Source organism: Panthera onca, chromosome A2 (genome assembly GCF_046562875.1).
Source record: "Panthera onca isolate mPanOnc1 chromosome A2, mPanOnc1 haplotype 2, whole genome shotgun sequence".
NCBI lineage: Eukaryota > Metazoa > Chordata > Mammalia > Carnivora > Felidae > Panthera > Panthera onca.
The window spans coordinates 22314053-22330532 of record NC_138340.1 but is presented as its reverse complement, the minus strand read 5'-3'; the positions used below and the strand labels follow the sequence as shown (position 1 = coordinate 22330532).

Genomic DNA, 16480 nt, shown 5'->3' with positions numbered 1-16480 from the left:
ACTGCTGCTCTCCTGTTGGGTCTCAGACAGAGTGATGTAGCGCACTGGCCCTTTAAGAGCAGACTCTTGGTTTCCTATAGCCCTCCAGCTCTCCCACAGTTAAGCCTACTGATTTTTAAAGCCAGACATTATAGGGGCTCATCTTTCCGGGGCACATCCCCAGGGTGGGGATGCCCAGTGTGGGGTTTGATCCCCTTGCTCCTCAGGGAGGACCTACTCAGGGAGGGAGCAGACCTCCTCTGGGATGGTATTCTCCCCACTTGTGGCCTGTGTGCCTGGGGTTTGGTTCCCGACCATGTCTCTGACCCTCCCACCCTTCTTGATAGGACCTTCTCTTTACGTCATTAGCTGTGGAATAGCTGGTCTGCCAGTCTTCAGGTGGTTTTCAGAGTGAGCTGCATTCTGTGTACTTGTTGCCCTCCTGTGTCTGTGGGAGGAGGTGAGCTCAGGGTCCTCCTCCTTCACTGTCTTCCCCTGCTCCTAATCTGTGTCTCTCAAATTTGTGTTAAATGCTGGACCTTATGTGTAACAGGACAGTAGTGACCTAGGTAAATAGTATTAATGCCTAGAAAAGAACATGCCTTCATTCTACCAGGTCATCAGTGTGGAGTGTTGAGCCACGGCTGGGAGTTGAATGGTGGGCACTGCTACCCCCTACTAGTATGGGGCCTGGAGTGCTAGAAGTCTCTTCGGTGTTCTGGCTTTCAGGAGGCCCTGGGGCTTCTTTCTCCTGTGCCTGAGTAAACGGGGGTCTGGCTCTTTCTCTACACTCTTACCTCTTAGCCCGCCTCCAGTGGTAGGCTGCTGTTGTTACTTGGGGCAGGCTCATGGGCGGAGGGGGGGAAGAGGGTTTTTTTGAGGCTCTTTAGCTCTCTTGTGGCGTCAGTCTTGGGCAGGTCTCGGGTGGGGCTCTCTCAGGTGTTCTTGTGTCAGTAGAGTGGGATATCCTGGTTCTTTTTCACCTCTGTGCACTAAGTGTGTTGGGATTAATTTGCACATTGTTGGGAAAGGCCCCTCCAGAAACTATTGGCATTTGGTTATTTGAACTCCAGCACTCCACAGAGTGAACTTTGAAGATTGTAGCTCTGACCCCATCATCTGCTGAAAGCCGTCTAGGACACCCATGGCCCTCAGGTCAGAGGCTTTGAGCTTTGCAGCCTCCAGCCCCTCACTCTGCCCTTCCTTCAGTTACTGAAGTCTTGTCTGTCTCCCTAGCCCAGCCCATCAGTCTTGAGGGCAGATTCTTGTTCTCTGGGTACTGCTAGAGATGAAATGGTGCCTGGTAGGGTCTCAGCAACTGCCTTAGGTGGGCGAACAATGAGTGCAAGCCTAGAAAGCCCTTACCTCCCCTGCATTCCAGCAGATAGACAGACACCTGCCAGGTCCAGGTTCAGGCACACATGTCACAGAGAGGCCTTTCTGGGGACCACCCCTCTTCTCAAGTTTAGAGAGGAGCCTCTCTCCTGTGCTCCCAGCCCTGTGTTTGTCAGCCCTGGCAGGGATCTCACAGTACTGATCTCCTGTGTCAACCTCTGCTCCCTCCTTCTAGTTCCCCAGCACAGGGACTTGCCTGCCAGGCCTGCCTCACCCAGCCTGAGGTGGGCACTTGGTGAGCCTGTGGGGGACTTTTGCGGCGCTGATGCAGCTGCTCCAGCTTTGGGCTGATTCTGCAAGTGCATGTCAAGTTAAAAATTTTAAAGCTTCTTTTCCTGTTTTAGGAACAGTGAGTCATCACACTCCTTTTGGTGGATGTACGAGGACTTCAGCTGGAAGCATGTGGAGTGTCCTGCGAGGCTGGAGGAGAAGGCATCTGAGAGCATGGGGAGCCCTGGGGCGGCAGCGGCCCCCCAGCGTCCGTGCTCTGGCCAGCGCGGGCCCCGGGACTGGGGACGAGTACAGTCACGTGGTGGTGGGTGCGGGCTCGGCGGGCTGTGTGCTGGCCGGGCGGCTCACCGAGGACGCGGACAGGCGTGTGCTGCTGCTGGAGGCCGGGCCCAAGGACGTGCTTGCTGGGAGCAAGCGGCTCTCGTGGAAGATCCACATGCCTGCGGCCCTCGTGGCCAACCTGTGCGATGACAGGTACAACTGGTGCTACCACACGGAACCGCAGCCAGGCCTCGACGGCCGCATGCTGTACTGGCCGCGCGGCCGGGTCTGGGGAGGCTCGTCATCGCTCAACGCCATGGTCTACATCCGCGGGCACGCAGAGGACTACAACCGCTGGCAGCGGGAAGGCGCGGCCGGCTGGGACTACGAGCACTGCCTGCCCTACTTCCGCAAGGCGCAGAGCCACGAACTGGGTGCCAACAGGTACCGCGGCGGCGACGGGCCACTACACGTGTCCCGGGGCAAGACCAACCACGCGCTGCACCGCGCCTTCCTGGAGGCGGCGCAGCAGGCTGGCTACCCCCTCACTGAGGACATGAACGGCTTCCAGCAAGAAGGCTTCGGATGGATGGACATGACCATCCACCAAGGTAGCACAAGGCTCCCGTCCCCCATCTCCCTGGTTCCTCCTTTTGCCCATCACAGCCCCATCCCCCTGCCCCCATCATGGTCAGTGAGAATAAACGGGCTAGTAAGAGGCTGAGATGACGGAGGTCTCACGCCTCCTACAGGCCACAGAATACAATTCGTAGCCAGTGAGAAATGACTTGGAGACAGACTCTCGGGCATCCTTTAGGCCTCTGGCCTCTGTTGTGGAGAGTCAGCTCTTTGACCAAAGAGACTTACAGATGAGGAAACTGAGGCAAAGAGCACTGAAGTGCCTTGCACACAGCAGGACAGAGGCAGGGCCTGGGTTGACCCAGGGCCCTTGCCTGCCTCTATAGAGTTCTTACCCCCTTGTATTAGGTGCTCCTGGTCATCCTGTTGGGAGTGGAGGGTGTTTTTCCACCCCAGATGGATGTGGATTTCAGTCCTGCAGAGACTCGGTTTTAGCCCTACTTTGCAGGAGGAGCTTGTCCTGCCAGGGGAAAGGCACATTCCATCTTTCTTCAGCCCCAGCCCCACCCTCCCACCCCCACATCAGGCAAAGGGGCAGGGGCTGTGCCTGATCGCCTTGCTCTGTCTGCCAGGCAAGCGCTGGAGCACAGCCTGTGCGTACCTGCACCCAGCACTGAGCCGCCCCAACCTCACCGCCGAGGCCCAGACGTTTGTGAACAGGGTACTGTTTGAAGGCACACGTGCGGTGGGTGTGGAGTACATCAAGAATGGCCAGAGCCACCGGGTGAGTGAGTTACTTCCAGGCTGGCGCAGTCGAGATGGAAGGGAATGAGCAGTCACCCTAGTGGTCATGCTTAGTGTGGGTAGCAGTTGGTCTCTTATCCCCAGGGTCTCAGAGGTGAGGAAGCCCTCAGTCCAGCCACCTGCAGAGAGCCCATGGTGGCTCCTGTGAGCCTCTGTCTGCCCCTCCCCACCTCAGGGCAGGCTCCTAGAACCTTCCATACCTTTTGAGAAATTGATAGGTTTGTACTAAGGCTTTAAAAACCACAAATGTGATCATAATCCATATTTCAACACTACACTTTTTAAAAATATGTATTCATTTATTTTTGAGAGAAAATGTGCAAGCAGGGGAAGGGGCAGAGAGAGAGAGAGAGAGAGAGAGAATGCCAAGAAGGCTCCATTATGTCAGCACAGAACCCAATGCAGGGCTTGATCCCATGAACTGAGCCAAAATCAAGAGCCAGATGCCTAACTGGCTGAGCCACCCGGGTGCCCCCAGCACTATGCTGTTCTCCACTTAGCAGTGTGTCAGGATCATTCTGCCTCTATGTGAAGATCTGACTCACTGCTTGCTTTATTGAAGCTGCTTGTTGGAGTGTCTGGGGCTCTACAGTCCCGTTTTTAAGACCATCGTTACAGCGTGACTGTTGCAGAACGTATCAGCATGTGAAGCACGCTTTAGTGTCGCACCCGGGAGCTGCATGTGTGGAGCGCCCTTCATAGAGCGGCCCGCTGAGCATCCCCTTCCTTACTCTGGGGCCTGGGAACGGAATCCCCACCCACCACTCGGGGACATCACACCAAGGCCACGCTCTCGGGGTTTTGTCTCGCTTTTCAGGAAGCGTGACCTGCGTGCCTCTGCCTCTTCCAGGCTTACGCCAGCAAGGAGGTGATTCTGAGCGGGGGCGCCATCAACTCTCCACAGCTGCTCATGCTCTCGGGTGTTGGCAACGCAGACGACCTCAGGAAACTGGGTATCCCGGTGGTGTGCCACCTTCCCGGTGAGCTCCCTTTGCTGCTGCTCCTCAGAGGGGGCCTCTGCTAATAAAACAGCTTATTGAAGTGCATTAGCGTGGAGCTGGGGAGGGGGCAGCAGTCAGCTTTCCTCAGAACGGCCACATTCTTCCCACGAGCCTCACTGGACAGCCCTATCCCAGGCACCCCAGTCTTTGTGTTGTTTTTCCCCTTTCCTGGCCCTACTGTCCCACTCAGAAGTGATGCCCCTCCAGCAGCGAGCTTCCACCCGAAAAGCCCACTGAGCCAGGCTCGGATATGTCACCAGGGCAGCCCAAGGGTGAGAGGGGTCCAGGCCTATGTGTTTTCTGTCCTCAGGACTCAGCAGCAGCCCTGACATTAAAGAAGCCAACTCGGTGTTTCAGAGCATGCTTTTCATGTTAAGACAATTATTCCAAGCCTAAAATTTATCTTACAAACTGTCTTTAATGCCCATTAGGGCTTCTTGTCTCTCTTATAACCCAAACTGCCCCCAAAATGACCCTTTGTGTATTGAGGCTTTATCAGAAGAGGTTTGTGAAAGTGCTGGCCTGTGACAGTGTCTGCCCAGCATGACAAGCCCTGATTCCCTCCTTCTCTGGAGGTGCAGGTGGGGCCGTCGGTCCATCTGACAACAGCTTAGTGGTGCCTGCTGAATGCCTGGGCCCTACCCTCAGGGAGGGTGCTGCATGGCAGGAAGGCATCGGGATGGTTACAGGGACTGCCCCGGGAGTGAGTGATAAGGGCAGGTGGCTTGGGCAGCATGAGAGGACTAGACTTGGCAATGAGCGTAGGGATGGCGTCCCAGGAGGCGACCTTTAAGCAGAAACCTGAGGAATAAGCAGGAGCTGGCTCAGCAGGTATGTGGATAGGTTTAGGGGAAGTTTTCAAAACCAGGGGAAGTCGAGAGGCCAGGTACAGCTAATAAGCCCCTCTTGGAAGCCATCTTTCCTAACCATTCCCTCCCATTTCAGGAGTTGGCCAGAACCTGCAAGACCACCTGGAGATATATGTCCAGCAGGCATGTACCCTCCCCATCACTCTCCATTCAGCACAGAAGCCCTTGAGGAAAGTCCGGATTGGTCTAGAGTGGCTCTGGAAGTTCACAGGTGGGTGTCCTGGTCTGGGACCATAGTAGAACTGGTCTGTGGGCAGCACAGCCTCCTCCCTAAGGTGCTGAGCAAGGGCTCTGGCTTCAAGTCACTTGTTCAGAACTTAGCTATACCATTTGCCTCAGCTTTCCTATCTGCATGATGGGGATACATAGTCCTGCCTGGAAGGCTGTTGTGAGGACCAGATGAGGTGGCCCAGGGCCTGTCCAGGGTGAGACTCCCGAACCTGGGTGCCACTCTTCCTTACAGATAGCCAGGGATGGCCTCATGCTGGACACCCTCTGGGGTCCAAGGAGCCTGGAGAAAAAGCACCCTCAGCATCCATTTCTCAGCAGTTTCAGTTTGTTTTCGGAGTCCCAGAGCAGTCCCCGGGGTAGGAAGTGGTGCTTTGAAATCGTATTCAGCATGTGTTTCTCCTACACCTGCCACGTACTGTGTGCTGTGCCAATAAGGCAGGTTCCCTTGAGGAGCTTACACTTTGGTGGGGTCGGTGGAAAGAAACCACGTAAACATGCTTAAGTTTTAAGATCAGGGTGTTAATAAAGTAGAGAATGGTGACACAGTATATCTGAGAGCTAGGGAGAGTATGTACAAAGGCCCTAGGTCTAGGCATCTGGTGTTCGAAGAACAAGTCTGTTGGGCCAGAGAGACTGCAGCATGTTGAGAAAGCAGGGGTGCGATGGAAGAGACTCCATCATGAGGGTAGGCCGGGACACCAGCAAGGAGTCCACTGGAGCTGCCAGTGAGGAGGGGGTCTCAGCCTGGGCTGAGGGAGGGGGTGGGGGGGTATTGCCAAGTAGATGGATCCCAGTAGATTTTGGAGCTGAAGTCAGTGAGGCTTTCTGAGGGTCAGATGGTGGGCGACGAAGAAGAAGAGGAGGAGGCAGGGACAGCTCGAATGTCTGACTTAGGCCTTGTATGAAAGAACAGCCTGTCAGGGGTAGAGCCTGGGGTGGGAAAGTTCAGGATACCGGGCCACATCAGGCCTCACAGTTGGGTCTGTGGTGGAGGACGCCGGGGGGGGGGGGGGGGGGGGGGGAGGGGGGCGTGGCAAAGCCGAAAGGCCCTTGGCATGTAGCTGATGTTAAAACCTGTGGTGTTGGGTGAGCCCACCTGAGGGAGAGATGCCAGAGTTGAGCACATGGGTCCAGGCAACAGAACAGAGGCCAGGAGGGGTGAGGGTGGGGGGCAGCCTGCCATGCCCTGATCCACTCTTCTGATCCTCAGGGGATGGAGCCACAGCCCATCTGGAAACAGGCGGATTCATCCGGAGCCAGCCTGGGGTCCCTCACCCGGACATCCAGTTCCATTTCCTGCCATCCCAAGTGATCGACCACGGACGGGTCCCCACCCAGCAGGAAGCTTACCAGGTGAGCAGACAGCTTCATCTTGTCATCAAGCAGCGCTCTGCTCACTGCAGCAGGGCCCTCGGGTGGGGGTGGGGTGAGGCCCAGGAGCCTGTGCACTGCCCCCCAGCTGCTCAGTGGGTCGGAGGGGAGAGGAGGAGTCTGGAGTCTTCATGAGGCAGTGTGTGTGGTACGTGGAAAGCGGAGACCTGCGCCCAGCTGAGGGCAGATGCTCTAGGGATCTAGACTGCCAGAAATAGACAAATGAGGCCAACGGCCCTGGGATTTCTAGCCCCTGGAAGTTTAAGACATCAGGTATAAAGCCAGGAAGCAGCAGTGATTCAGCAAGGTGATCACTTGTGGAAGCGGGGAAGGGGGTAAGATGCAAACAAATACTAAAATGTGTCTGCTCTTAATTGCCTTTGGATGTGGAGTCTCAGCCCACAGGAAACCCCAGGGCCTAAGCTACTGACTCAGAAGGTTGAAGGAGGTCACAGCTTCCTCTGGTTCTTCTAGGTGCATGTGGGGACCATGCGGGGCACGAGTGTGGGCTGGCTCAAACTGAGAAGTGCCAACCCCCGGGACCACCCGGTGATTCAACCCAACTACTTGTCAACAGGTAATTCTCCAACCCCTCTGTTTCCCCCGGGCCTGGGCTTGCCGAGTCATTTGTTCAATGAATGAATGAATGAATGAATGCCTTCATGGGGTTTACATTTGTCTCTGAATCCTACTCCTGGACCACATTTTCTGAGACACATCACCCCCGCCCCAATTCTAGGCTATAAACTTGGCACATGCTGCTAGGTAGTGCCCTGGGGCCCTTGAAGTAACCCTGGGATGTCCTTTTACACAGCAGGAGAGATTTGTAGCTTTCAGAACAATCTACCAGAAGGTGCAAGGAGATCTGGCTGTGTACACTGGGGCTCACGGAGACTGTTGCTCGTTACTCTGAGTTTCGTCCAGAAGCAGATTACATTCCTGGGCCTGCCTCTTTGCATGCAGCAAAACCGAGCACTCCCCATTGGGCAGGTCTTGCTCGATAATGACCCGTAGTGTGCTCACAGCCACACTGCCGGAGGCAGGGTGTACAGTCTCACCTCCAAGTTAAACCTAGGGCCCCCGGGGCAGGCTGTGTCCACCTAGGGTGCTGTTTGCCTTCGTGGGATGCTGCTTGGTTGCAGTCTAACTGACTCTGAGTAGGTGACAGGCAATCTGGTGGCTCCATGTCCCTGAACTGTGTCCCCTGGGGCAGCTTACTGAGCCTCTCTGTGCTCAGAATCCGTTGGCAGAGCCAGCATGGTAAAAGGAATCACCTCACCTATTTCTTCTCATCAACAGAAGCCGACATTAAGGACTTCCGACAATGTGTGAAGCTGACCAGAGAAATTTTTGCTCAGAAAGCCCTAGAACCATTCCGAGGGAAAGAGCTCCAGCCAGGAAGCCACGTGCAGTCAGATAAAGAGATAGATGCCTTCGTGCGGGCGAAAGCGGACAGCGCCTACCACCCCTCGTGCACCTGTAAGATGGGCCAGCCCTCTGACCCCACTGCCGTGGTGGACCCACAGACCAGGGTGCTTGGAGTGGAAAACCTCAGGGTGGTTGATGCCTCCATCATGCCCAGTGTGGTCAGCGGCAACCTTAACGCCCCCACCATCATGATCGCAGAGAAAGCAGCTGACATCATCAAGGGGCAGCCTGCACTCCAGGACAAGGACGTCCCTGTCTATAAGCCCGGAAGTCTGGCCACCCAGCGCTGAGGCAGTCACTGCCTGAGAAGCCTCCTGACAAGCCAAGAGGGTCAGCAGAGTCCCTGCCTTCAGTGTCCTTTCCTGAAACTGTCTAGAATGTTAGGATTCAGTGGCTGAGAATGGGTTAATCTCTTAGGATGGGAGACCAGTATCAGGGCGGCAAAGCAGGTTTCTTTTCCCCAGCATTTTCCTGTGGGCCCCTCCCCCTGCCTCCTGAAGGGGCAGCAGAGGGGACCAAGGGACAGGCCAAAGGAAGATGATGGTTAACTTCTGCCATGGCCTTGTCTTAATAGTCCAGGTTCTGGTCAGACTTGAGGGAAGTGGTTCCCTCTCAGGCCTCCCTCTTAAGGCGAGTCGCTCTAAGAGCAGGGTGCTGTGCCCAGAAGCTAGGTGGTGGCTAGACCACACTGCGTTCTCAGGGTGGGGGCATCCCCCGCCTCAGGCTGCACGCTGTAGCTGAGGCCTGTGCGTAAGCCTCCGGTGTCCCTGTTTGGAGGGCAAGCTGCCTGCTGGGAGAAACACAGTCTTCCCCCGTGCTTCCCGATCTCACTCCCAGTTGGGCCACTCTGAGGGCCCACCTCGCCAGTGCTCTGGTTCTTACTAAACACAGCCCAATGGGAAGATTTCTGGACCTTGATCTAAAGAAGCTTCTGGAGAGTCTCTTCTCTACCATAGGTTTCATGATTTAGCATTTTAAAAGATTTTCCTGTTACCAGGGAAACCTAGAAATCCAGAGCAGACCCCACAGACCAGACCACTGCTCCATGCCAAAGCAGCTGGCCCAAGAGGACCCTTTCCCATCAGCCTGGGGAAGTGACTCACAGCGGACAAAGCCGGCTAATTCGTATTCTGCGGACATCCACAGGACCTGACTGGGATGGAGCTGAGGCTGATGGAAAAAGTTGTCAAGTCAAACTAGGTACCCGATCCTGTAAAAGTACAACTGAGTGAAAGAAAAAATAAGTTGGCAAAGATTTGAGTTGGGTGGGGGGGGAGGGGGGCGGAGAGCAGATACAAGAAGCATTTAAAATAGTTCTTTGATCTTTAAACTTCCTATAATCCAATAATGTAATCCAGTAACTTCTTTTTGAATGGAGATGCCTTAGCCAGACTGCTCTCACAGGGTAATGGAAATAAATGTGTTTTGGATGGATCTTTCTAAAGATCTCCAAGGCCACTTCCCACAGCAGGGGAGAAAAGGATTGTTCCATGGAAAGCTGCTGTGCTAGACACAGAACAGGGAGGGGAAGAAAATGGGGGCGTTACAGGCTTCCCCCCAGGGTCAGAGTGGATCGAGGTGTCATGGAGGCCAGACAGCCACAACTTGTGTTTGTGAGACAGACCTTCCAGAAAGATGGAGAGAAGAAAACCATGACACCTCTCCTTCCTTTAAAAATTTTAAGTGGCTCTGGTTTACTCTTACCTGTATCTTGCTGCATTTTCTGTCCCAAGGGAGGTTCTAAATCTGCCAAGAGATTGATTTCTTCTAGGGAAGTCCCCGTGTGCCCCCGCATCCGTGGTCCACAACTGTCAGCCTCAGGGCCTGGGAGCCGCCTGCAGGGGTGAAGGAAGATCAGAGGAGGGCAGCTGCCAATCTCACTGCTCTGAGGGCCAATGAGTGACAAGTTGGGTAGGTGGAGGGGTCCAGGCCTGCCTGTGACTGTGCTGACCTTGTCTAGTGCGGGTAAGCCAGGTGACACAGCCATTCTATTCTGTGGTGGTCTCAGTCTCTGGAGCAGTGGCTGCTTTGCCTCCTGTGTCTGTATTGTAAGATAAGCAGAGGTGAGAGGAGGTACGTGATCTTGCACGGCTGGATTACATCTAGGCCCCTCTCCCACTCTCGGTCACCGAGCCTCATCCCATATGATCATACAGTGTAGCCAGATGCAGAAATAGAGTGGACCGCGAGTGTTCTGTATCCAGGCCCCACAGAAGTCAAGGCGAAACACTGTGTTGTCGGGGTTCAGCCACAAGATGGAATAGTGTGCTTTGAAGTGGCTCCTCGCTCCAGCCAGGACAGGGGAGCGTGCAGCCGTCTGGCGGAGTGGAATAGTGGCCCGTGTCATAATAGGCCATCTCAAGGTTCCATTGCCATGAGGGAACCTTCAGCCTCAGAAAGAGGGCTGTTGGCTGGGGAAGCCAGAGAGGGGAGAAAAGTGCCTATCGGGTTAGGGAGGCTGAGCTACAGTCAGGCATCCCTTGGGGGCCCCCAGAGACCAGGCCAGCACTCAGCCCTGAGAGAATCTTTTTGAAGCCCCTTGGCAAAGCACCCATGATACCTAAACAGAAGAATGTACTTTTCAAAAAACGGTTGAAAAAGTGTAACAGGAAGCTGTGTATATACCTGAATGGGCTCCGGGCATGGACCCCTTTGAAGAAGACTGCGTTCAAGCTGCCGCGTCAGCAGAAGGTTCTTCCTGGTAGAACGGAGGACAGACGGCACGGAAACTGGAGCAGCTCACCAGCAGCATGACCAGGAATGGCAGGTCCTGGAAGCCGGATCCTGGCTTCCAGACGTGCAGCCTCTCTGCTTCCGGGGCAACTGTAGGAATCCTCATTTCCATAAAATCAGATAGCTTCTCCTCTCCAGCCAAACTCTTTTCCTCCCCACAAAGGCTGTTTCCTGTTTCTACCAACTTAACATCAGATCTAATATCTACATCCTTTTCCCTTAAAACCTAGAGGGAAACACATGCCTTCTCCACCAGCCCTGTTCTGAGACCCAGGCTGTCTCCCATTCCCTCTCTCCTGCCACCATCCCCACAGGGTGTCTGCAAGGCCACTCTCGCTGGTGCTCCCATGTTGGAGGCAAGGGCCCCAGGCCTGCTCCCCATTCTCCTATTCTGCCCTCTGAAGCCCCCAGGAAGGAAAGAATACTATTTTGGAGAAATAAAAACTTTGTCAACAATGAGAGCCCAGCTGGTGTCTGTTTTTGAGTCTGGTAGGAGCTGGAGCTCTGTGCCAGACGATAGGTCTGTTGCTGACCAGTGTTCAGAACAAACCAACACCCATCATATCAGCGGAAACCTTTGTAGGATAACAGGCAGTTGGCAAAGACACTAAAGACCATAAAAAATAATGTGAAATAAACTGCCCTGGTTCCTTTCATAAGCGTGGGGTCAGCAGTGAGGTAGGTAAAGCCCATGCTGTGTGCCCTGTGTACCAAGAGGCTTCCCAGGCTTGGGCAGACTCCCAGAGCTAGAAAGCCCCGTCTGGCCAGGCTGCCAGGATAGAAACCAGAGAGAATGCTTAATGAGGATCCTGCTCATTGGTAGTTAAATCCAAGCTGACATATTTGTGATATTAAGAAAAACATGAGAAACCAAATGTACTATTTTTTAGGGGGTGGGAGGGGGCCCAAAAAGGAGAGACATTTAATCTTAAAACTTTCTAAAGCAAAGGAAAAAAATACATCCTCTACAACTTCAGTTTTGTTTTTTTTTTTTTTTTTTTTTTTTTTACAAAGAACAACTTAATGGTTGATAGGAGATTGAACCAGGCTTAAAGCAGACCTGTTAAGAGCAGTACAGCTTATAAAAATGCTAGTTTTTACTGACTGGAAAAGATTGTGGCCTGCACCAAAAAACCCCATCCTGGGAGGGCAGTTTGGGCTGCTGCTAAGTCGTAGTAATGCCCAGCGGAGACGATGGGGACAGTGGGTTAGCCCTTTAAGGAGAAACTGCTCTCGGCAGCTGGTGTTACCTTCTGCATTAAGGAGGGAGCCATGAGGGTAACACAAAGTTATGCAGTTACAGAACCGCCCTCGCCAGAGTGCCTGCCCAGCTCCAGGTCTTTGCAAGGAGAGCTCCCTAACACAAAATTCTTACACAGTTTTGTTCTGAAGAACATTTTGCATTTTAATAAAAAAAATTATGTCAGGAAATAGTCATTTACAAACCTGGAAGTGTTTTTGCCTGGATCTGGAGTAAGAATGTCTTAAGAAGAGGTTTGTAAGGTCTTCATAACAAAGTGTTGTTATTTATAAAACAAAACGAAACAAAAACCCAAAACATTAACAGGTCATGTAGGTGATATTTAAAAATTTTGAACCAAAAACTGCTACCTGTATTTTTGACTGCAGGGAATCCCTGCCAAGGAAAGTTGACAAACGGCGTAATTCTTTGAAAAGAAAAGGAAGCCTGGGTGGGTCTAATGGTCCAAAAGTGGGTTTTCATCAGGAAGTACAATCGGGGTGTGAGTACGTTCTAATGAAAACTTCAGCCCTCATTCAGTTGCATATAAAAGCCCTCGGAGAGAACACACAGTACAGCAATGTTTTGTAAAAAGGCAACAATATGATTTGTGGACACCTCTGACGTTCTCATCCCACAGATCATCGCTTTGCCTCCCCCCTCCCCATTACCCCCCCCCCCCCCCCCCCGCCCCAACTCCTTATTTAAGACAAGCACAGTAGCCATCCCCAGGGAGCAAGGAAGGGCAGAGGAACTTCAAAAATGCCTTGTGGGGGCAGCTGAGGAAACCACCACTGTGAACGCCACAAGGTCAGAGTAACCAGCTCGACCTACTGTAATGAACTTGTCGAAGGGTCAGTAGAATAAAAGTTGCAACCCACGGTGGACCAGAGGTCCACTATCAAATCCTAGCACTCTTGCCCAAAGCCAAGACTGTAAATCGTCATCTGGTGTATCTTGGGTTAAGGTAGATTTATAGTAACTCAAAATATTTTAGAAAAATCTCTGTAGTGTCAAGTTCTTTCGAACTTAAAATGTCATCCCCAAAAGATTTTTCACTGAATAAAGGAGAATTGGCTCTATTTCTTCTACTTCTGTACAGCCCAAGTAAAAATGCTAATAATTTCTAGATTTCGGTGGGGAACTACCATTATTAGGACCCATAGATATTGCTGCAGTTCAAATACGGTACAATAATTACAAAATATAGACCATCTCTTTACAAATACAAATTATAGTATATTACAAGTCATGTACAGTAAATCTATAATTTTTAAACAAACTAGCGTATCTAAGTTTACCTGGTTGCGAGTGCATGATTATTCCAGTTTACAGTTGCCCTTAACCTGACAGTCAGAAACCAACTGAGTGACGCTCTCTCTTGTAAACTGGGGTCACATAACAGAAAACCTCGTGGATAAGGTCCTGCTCCCCTCTCAGGATGACGGCTGGTAGGTAGGTCCTGATTTACACACTGTATTTCAGAACAGCTAAACAGAAACCAGGAAGCAGTGTATCTGGGGGAAGAGGGTTTAAAAATGGATATGCTGGGCCCAGTGAATGTCTGATATGCTAGACCGATGGCTGAGGTAATGACACAGGTGTGGTGATCGTCATCACCTTTAACCTTCCCCACCATGCCAGCAGGTGGGTGGGCGCGGGTGAGCGCCTGGGGGGGCACTCTGGACAAGTGGGCTGGGCTTGTCCGACCTCCTCGCCGGTCCTCCCCAAGAGGGCTGGACCTGCTGCTTCCGACAGCTGGAGCCGGGCACACGTGCGCGGCTGTTCCCTACCAGGTTTATGGCTTCCTTGAGGCATGACATCACTTGTACAAAAGTCTAATTGAATATGGACTCCACACTAGTGCCTAAACTTTCCTAACTACGAGGCACTTTTTCCCTGGCCCTCTGGCGCCCCACCTGAGGCCAGAGCCAGTCTGCCCCTCCCTGGGGGCTACAGGGTGGTGATGCATATCATTTCATCTGCCAGGTCTTCCTCATCCCTTCCAGGGTCGGGCTCTTCATCGCTGTAGCCTGGCCCGAAGTCCTGGAGCTCATAGTCCTGCCGGTGTGACACGGGGCCCACACCCCCGTTGGCCCGGGGATGTACAGTCCCGTTGAGCAGGTTGCTGGCTGCACTCTCCATCTCGTCGATGGTTAGGTCACAGGCATCGGCGATTTCGTGTTTTGTGGCCGATACAAATTTTGGGTCCCTTGCATACCGTCCTAAACCTTCGGATATCAGGACCTGTATGGGACAAATGCATCGCGTGAATGTGTTACAAGGCTTTGGGGGTGGGGGTGGGGCGGGGAATGACAAAGGAGCCACCTCAAGCCCTAACTGCAGGACATGATTTTATGTTCGTTAGACCTCACACGTGATAGCTCAATGTCAATGGCTTTGAAAACATCACAGACTTCAAACACTACATATGGCCCAACAAGAACAAGCCCCATTGCGGAAAAAGATTTCAGGAGAAGCTGGCAATATTTGCAGGTACAGCACGTGCAATCCTAGGTACAGCTCCTTCATGAGAACTGGCAGTGGTGGTATTTGTATATTGGTGCTGTCCGTCCCATCTTTGCTTTGGAGCAGTGGGCAATATCGGACAAAAAGCGACACAGCTGGGCTCTGGGGCCTCCCACCCTCACAACCACCGCTGCTCCAGCGGGTCCCCCCTCCGCCGGGCGGAGCCTGCCCATCTGTGGCACGCTCTGGGGGCCATACTCACTGCTTCCACCAAGCTGTCTGCGCTCCTCTGCTTGTCACTGTTTTTGTTGCGGAAGCTGCTGGGGACAGTCAGGCTGGCTGGTGTGAAAGTTCGGTACGAGATGCCCGGCTCGTCCGTGTACCAGGAGCTTCGGTGCAGGGACGGCAGGCTGCCGTTGACCTGGTCCAGGGCATCTGGCCTCTCCACCTGGATCAGGGGTGCATAGCACGGTGTCCAGTCCCGGTACGGAGGAGTCGCCGGAGGGGTGGCCCATGACCGGGTTGAGTGGCTCGGCGAGTACTTCTGGGCTTTACTGGAATCCAGGCCCGCAACTGCCATGATCTGAGGGGAGAGGGGAGGTGGGAAGGCCAGAGGTCCTCAGGTGCAGGCCGCAGGCCGCACGCAGACCAAGCAGGAGGCACAAAAGCTGGGCAAAGGCAGCCTCGGACAATGACTTTAAAAGGACATGGGCAGTAAAATCCGGCTTTCTAGCAGACCATTTTGTGTTTCCCCAAATGCGCTGCCTATGACCGTTCCCAAGTAGGAATCAGCCACTAATTCACGAAATTGCTGCTGAGCAGTGGAGAATTAGGGAAGACACTGGCCCTGTGGCATGTGAACATACCAGCCAGATCACTCTACGTTTAAATATGAAGTCCATTCGGGGCAAACGAGCAGTTCCCAGCCCTGGGAAGGAGCACAGCTCCCTTTCTCTAATGCAAGTCCTCACAGCAGCTGGCACAGGGTCTGCTCCTCCCACCTGCAGCTGCACCACAGCAGATGCATCCTGATGCTCCCTCTGCACAGAGGGCCCCGGATGCCCGGTCTTGTGAACAGCACAGTCCTGTGGCCCACTGGAAGCCATGGCCACCCGAGGGAGGCAGGGCAGACACGGACCAGGCCCTCATTGGGACGGGACGGCAGAGGGAAGGGCATTTTCACACATGTGCTCATGTAGACTTCTGTGCCTACTTGGTTCATGGCATTTGATGGCTGGGCCTGCCCAAACTCTGTCCTTTCACAATAAAGTAGGACATGATTAAAAATTAATATAAAAACCGAAGGCAGAAGAGTAAAAAGTTGGCAGAGACCTGTAGTGGAAGCTAGTGTTCGTGTGCTCATGTAGGGCGAGCTGGCTCTCTGCACATGTACGGACTGGGTGCTCCCTGCATGCCTCCCCCCGCGACACACATACATGGTGGACGGCATCTCCGATGCGCTCTTTTCAGGAAGAAAAAGTACCATATTCTTGTCCTTGAGGCAAAGCCCTGGTGAGTGGGCTGCACCCCCACCCTCCCTTCAGACCCTGGGCCCCCTCCTGTCCAACCACCTAACTGTGGACGGTCCTCCTCCCTGAACCACATGCCCCTCGTAGTCCGGGCCGGGGGCTCACCCCGCCCCCTTGGGGCCACAGGGCCCTGCCCGCAGAGGGCTCTAGAGACGTGTTTTAATGAAAGAACAATGTCTCAGAACAAATAAAGGGCCGCACTAATTGTTCAGGATCAGGCAAACGGTCGCCACTCCCTGGGTCAGGGGTTGTACCAGATCCCATCTCCAGCACCCAGGACAGAAGGCAGCGTGCACCAAGGCCGAGAGCCCAGCTTCGGAAGCTGGCAGCCTTGGATTCAAATGCCAACTTGGTCACACA

General features: G+C 53.5%; 2 protein-coding genes and 1 long non-coding RNA gene across 26 annotated transcripts in view; 1 reads left to right on the top strand and 2 right to left on the bottom strand.

Moving 5' to 3' along the window:
* Positions 1 to 11341, top strand: part of CHDH (choline dehydrogenase) — a 39635-nt gene extending 28294 nt beyond the window's left edge. For 2 of the 3 annotated variants that reach the window (XM_078442949.2, XM_078442947.2), the window contains 7 exons: positions 1719 to 2477; positions 3078 to 3229; positions 4100 to 4229; positions 5196 to 5330; positions 6561 to 6703; positions 7196 to 7298; positions 8021 to 11341. In XM_078442949.2, coding sequence (XP_078299075.1) covers positions 1775 to 2477; positions 3078 to 3229; positions 4100 to 4229; positions 5196 to 5330; positions 6561 to 6703; positions 7196 to 7298; positions 8021 to 8439 — 1785 coding nt within the window. In that variant the 5' untranslated portion in view covers positions 1719 to 1774 and the 3' untranslated portion in view covers positions 8440 to 11341. The remainder of the gene's footprint in view (positions 1 to 1718; positions 2478 to 3077; positions 3230 to 4099; positions 4230 to 5195; positions 5331 to 6560; positions 6704 to 7195; positions 7299 to 8020) is intronic. The other variant, XM_078442948.2, reaches the window with a different exon arrangement.
* LOC144615706 (uncharacterized) lies at positions 3779 to 10190 on the bottom strand. Of its 6 annotated transcripts, none has more exons than XR_013554191.2 (4): positions 10101 to 10190; positions 9253 to 9984; positions 6701 to 6926; positions 3779 to 4269 (listed from the first exon to the last, which is right to left on the bottom strand). It is a non-coding gene; the product is annotated as an uncharacterized LOC144615706 (long non-coding RNA). The 6 variants fall into 6 exon arrangements; XR_013554192.2 differs by having other exon boundaries at positions 3779 to 4266; XR_013554194.2 differs by lacking the exon at positions 3779 to 4269 and adding an exon at positions 4276 to 5051.
* Positions 11342 to 12006: 665 nt separating the features above from the next.
* CACNA1D (calcium voltage-gated channel subunit alpha1 D) overlaps positions 12007 to 16480 on the bottom strand; it is a 302816-nt gene continuing 298342 nt past the window's right edge. For all 17 annotated transcript variants that reach the window (XM_078442943.2, XM_060631293.3, XM_078442944.2 and 14 more), the window contains 2 exons: positions 14854 to 15174; positions 12007 to 14369 (listed from right to left, as the gene is read on the bottom strand). In XM_078442943.2, the coding sequence (XP_078299069.2) occupies positions 14076 to 14369; positions 14854 to 15174 (615 nt within the window). In that variant the 3' untranslated portion in view covers positions 12007 to 14075. The remainder of the gene's footprint in view (positions 14370 to 14853; positions 15175 to 16480) is intronic.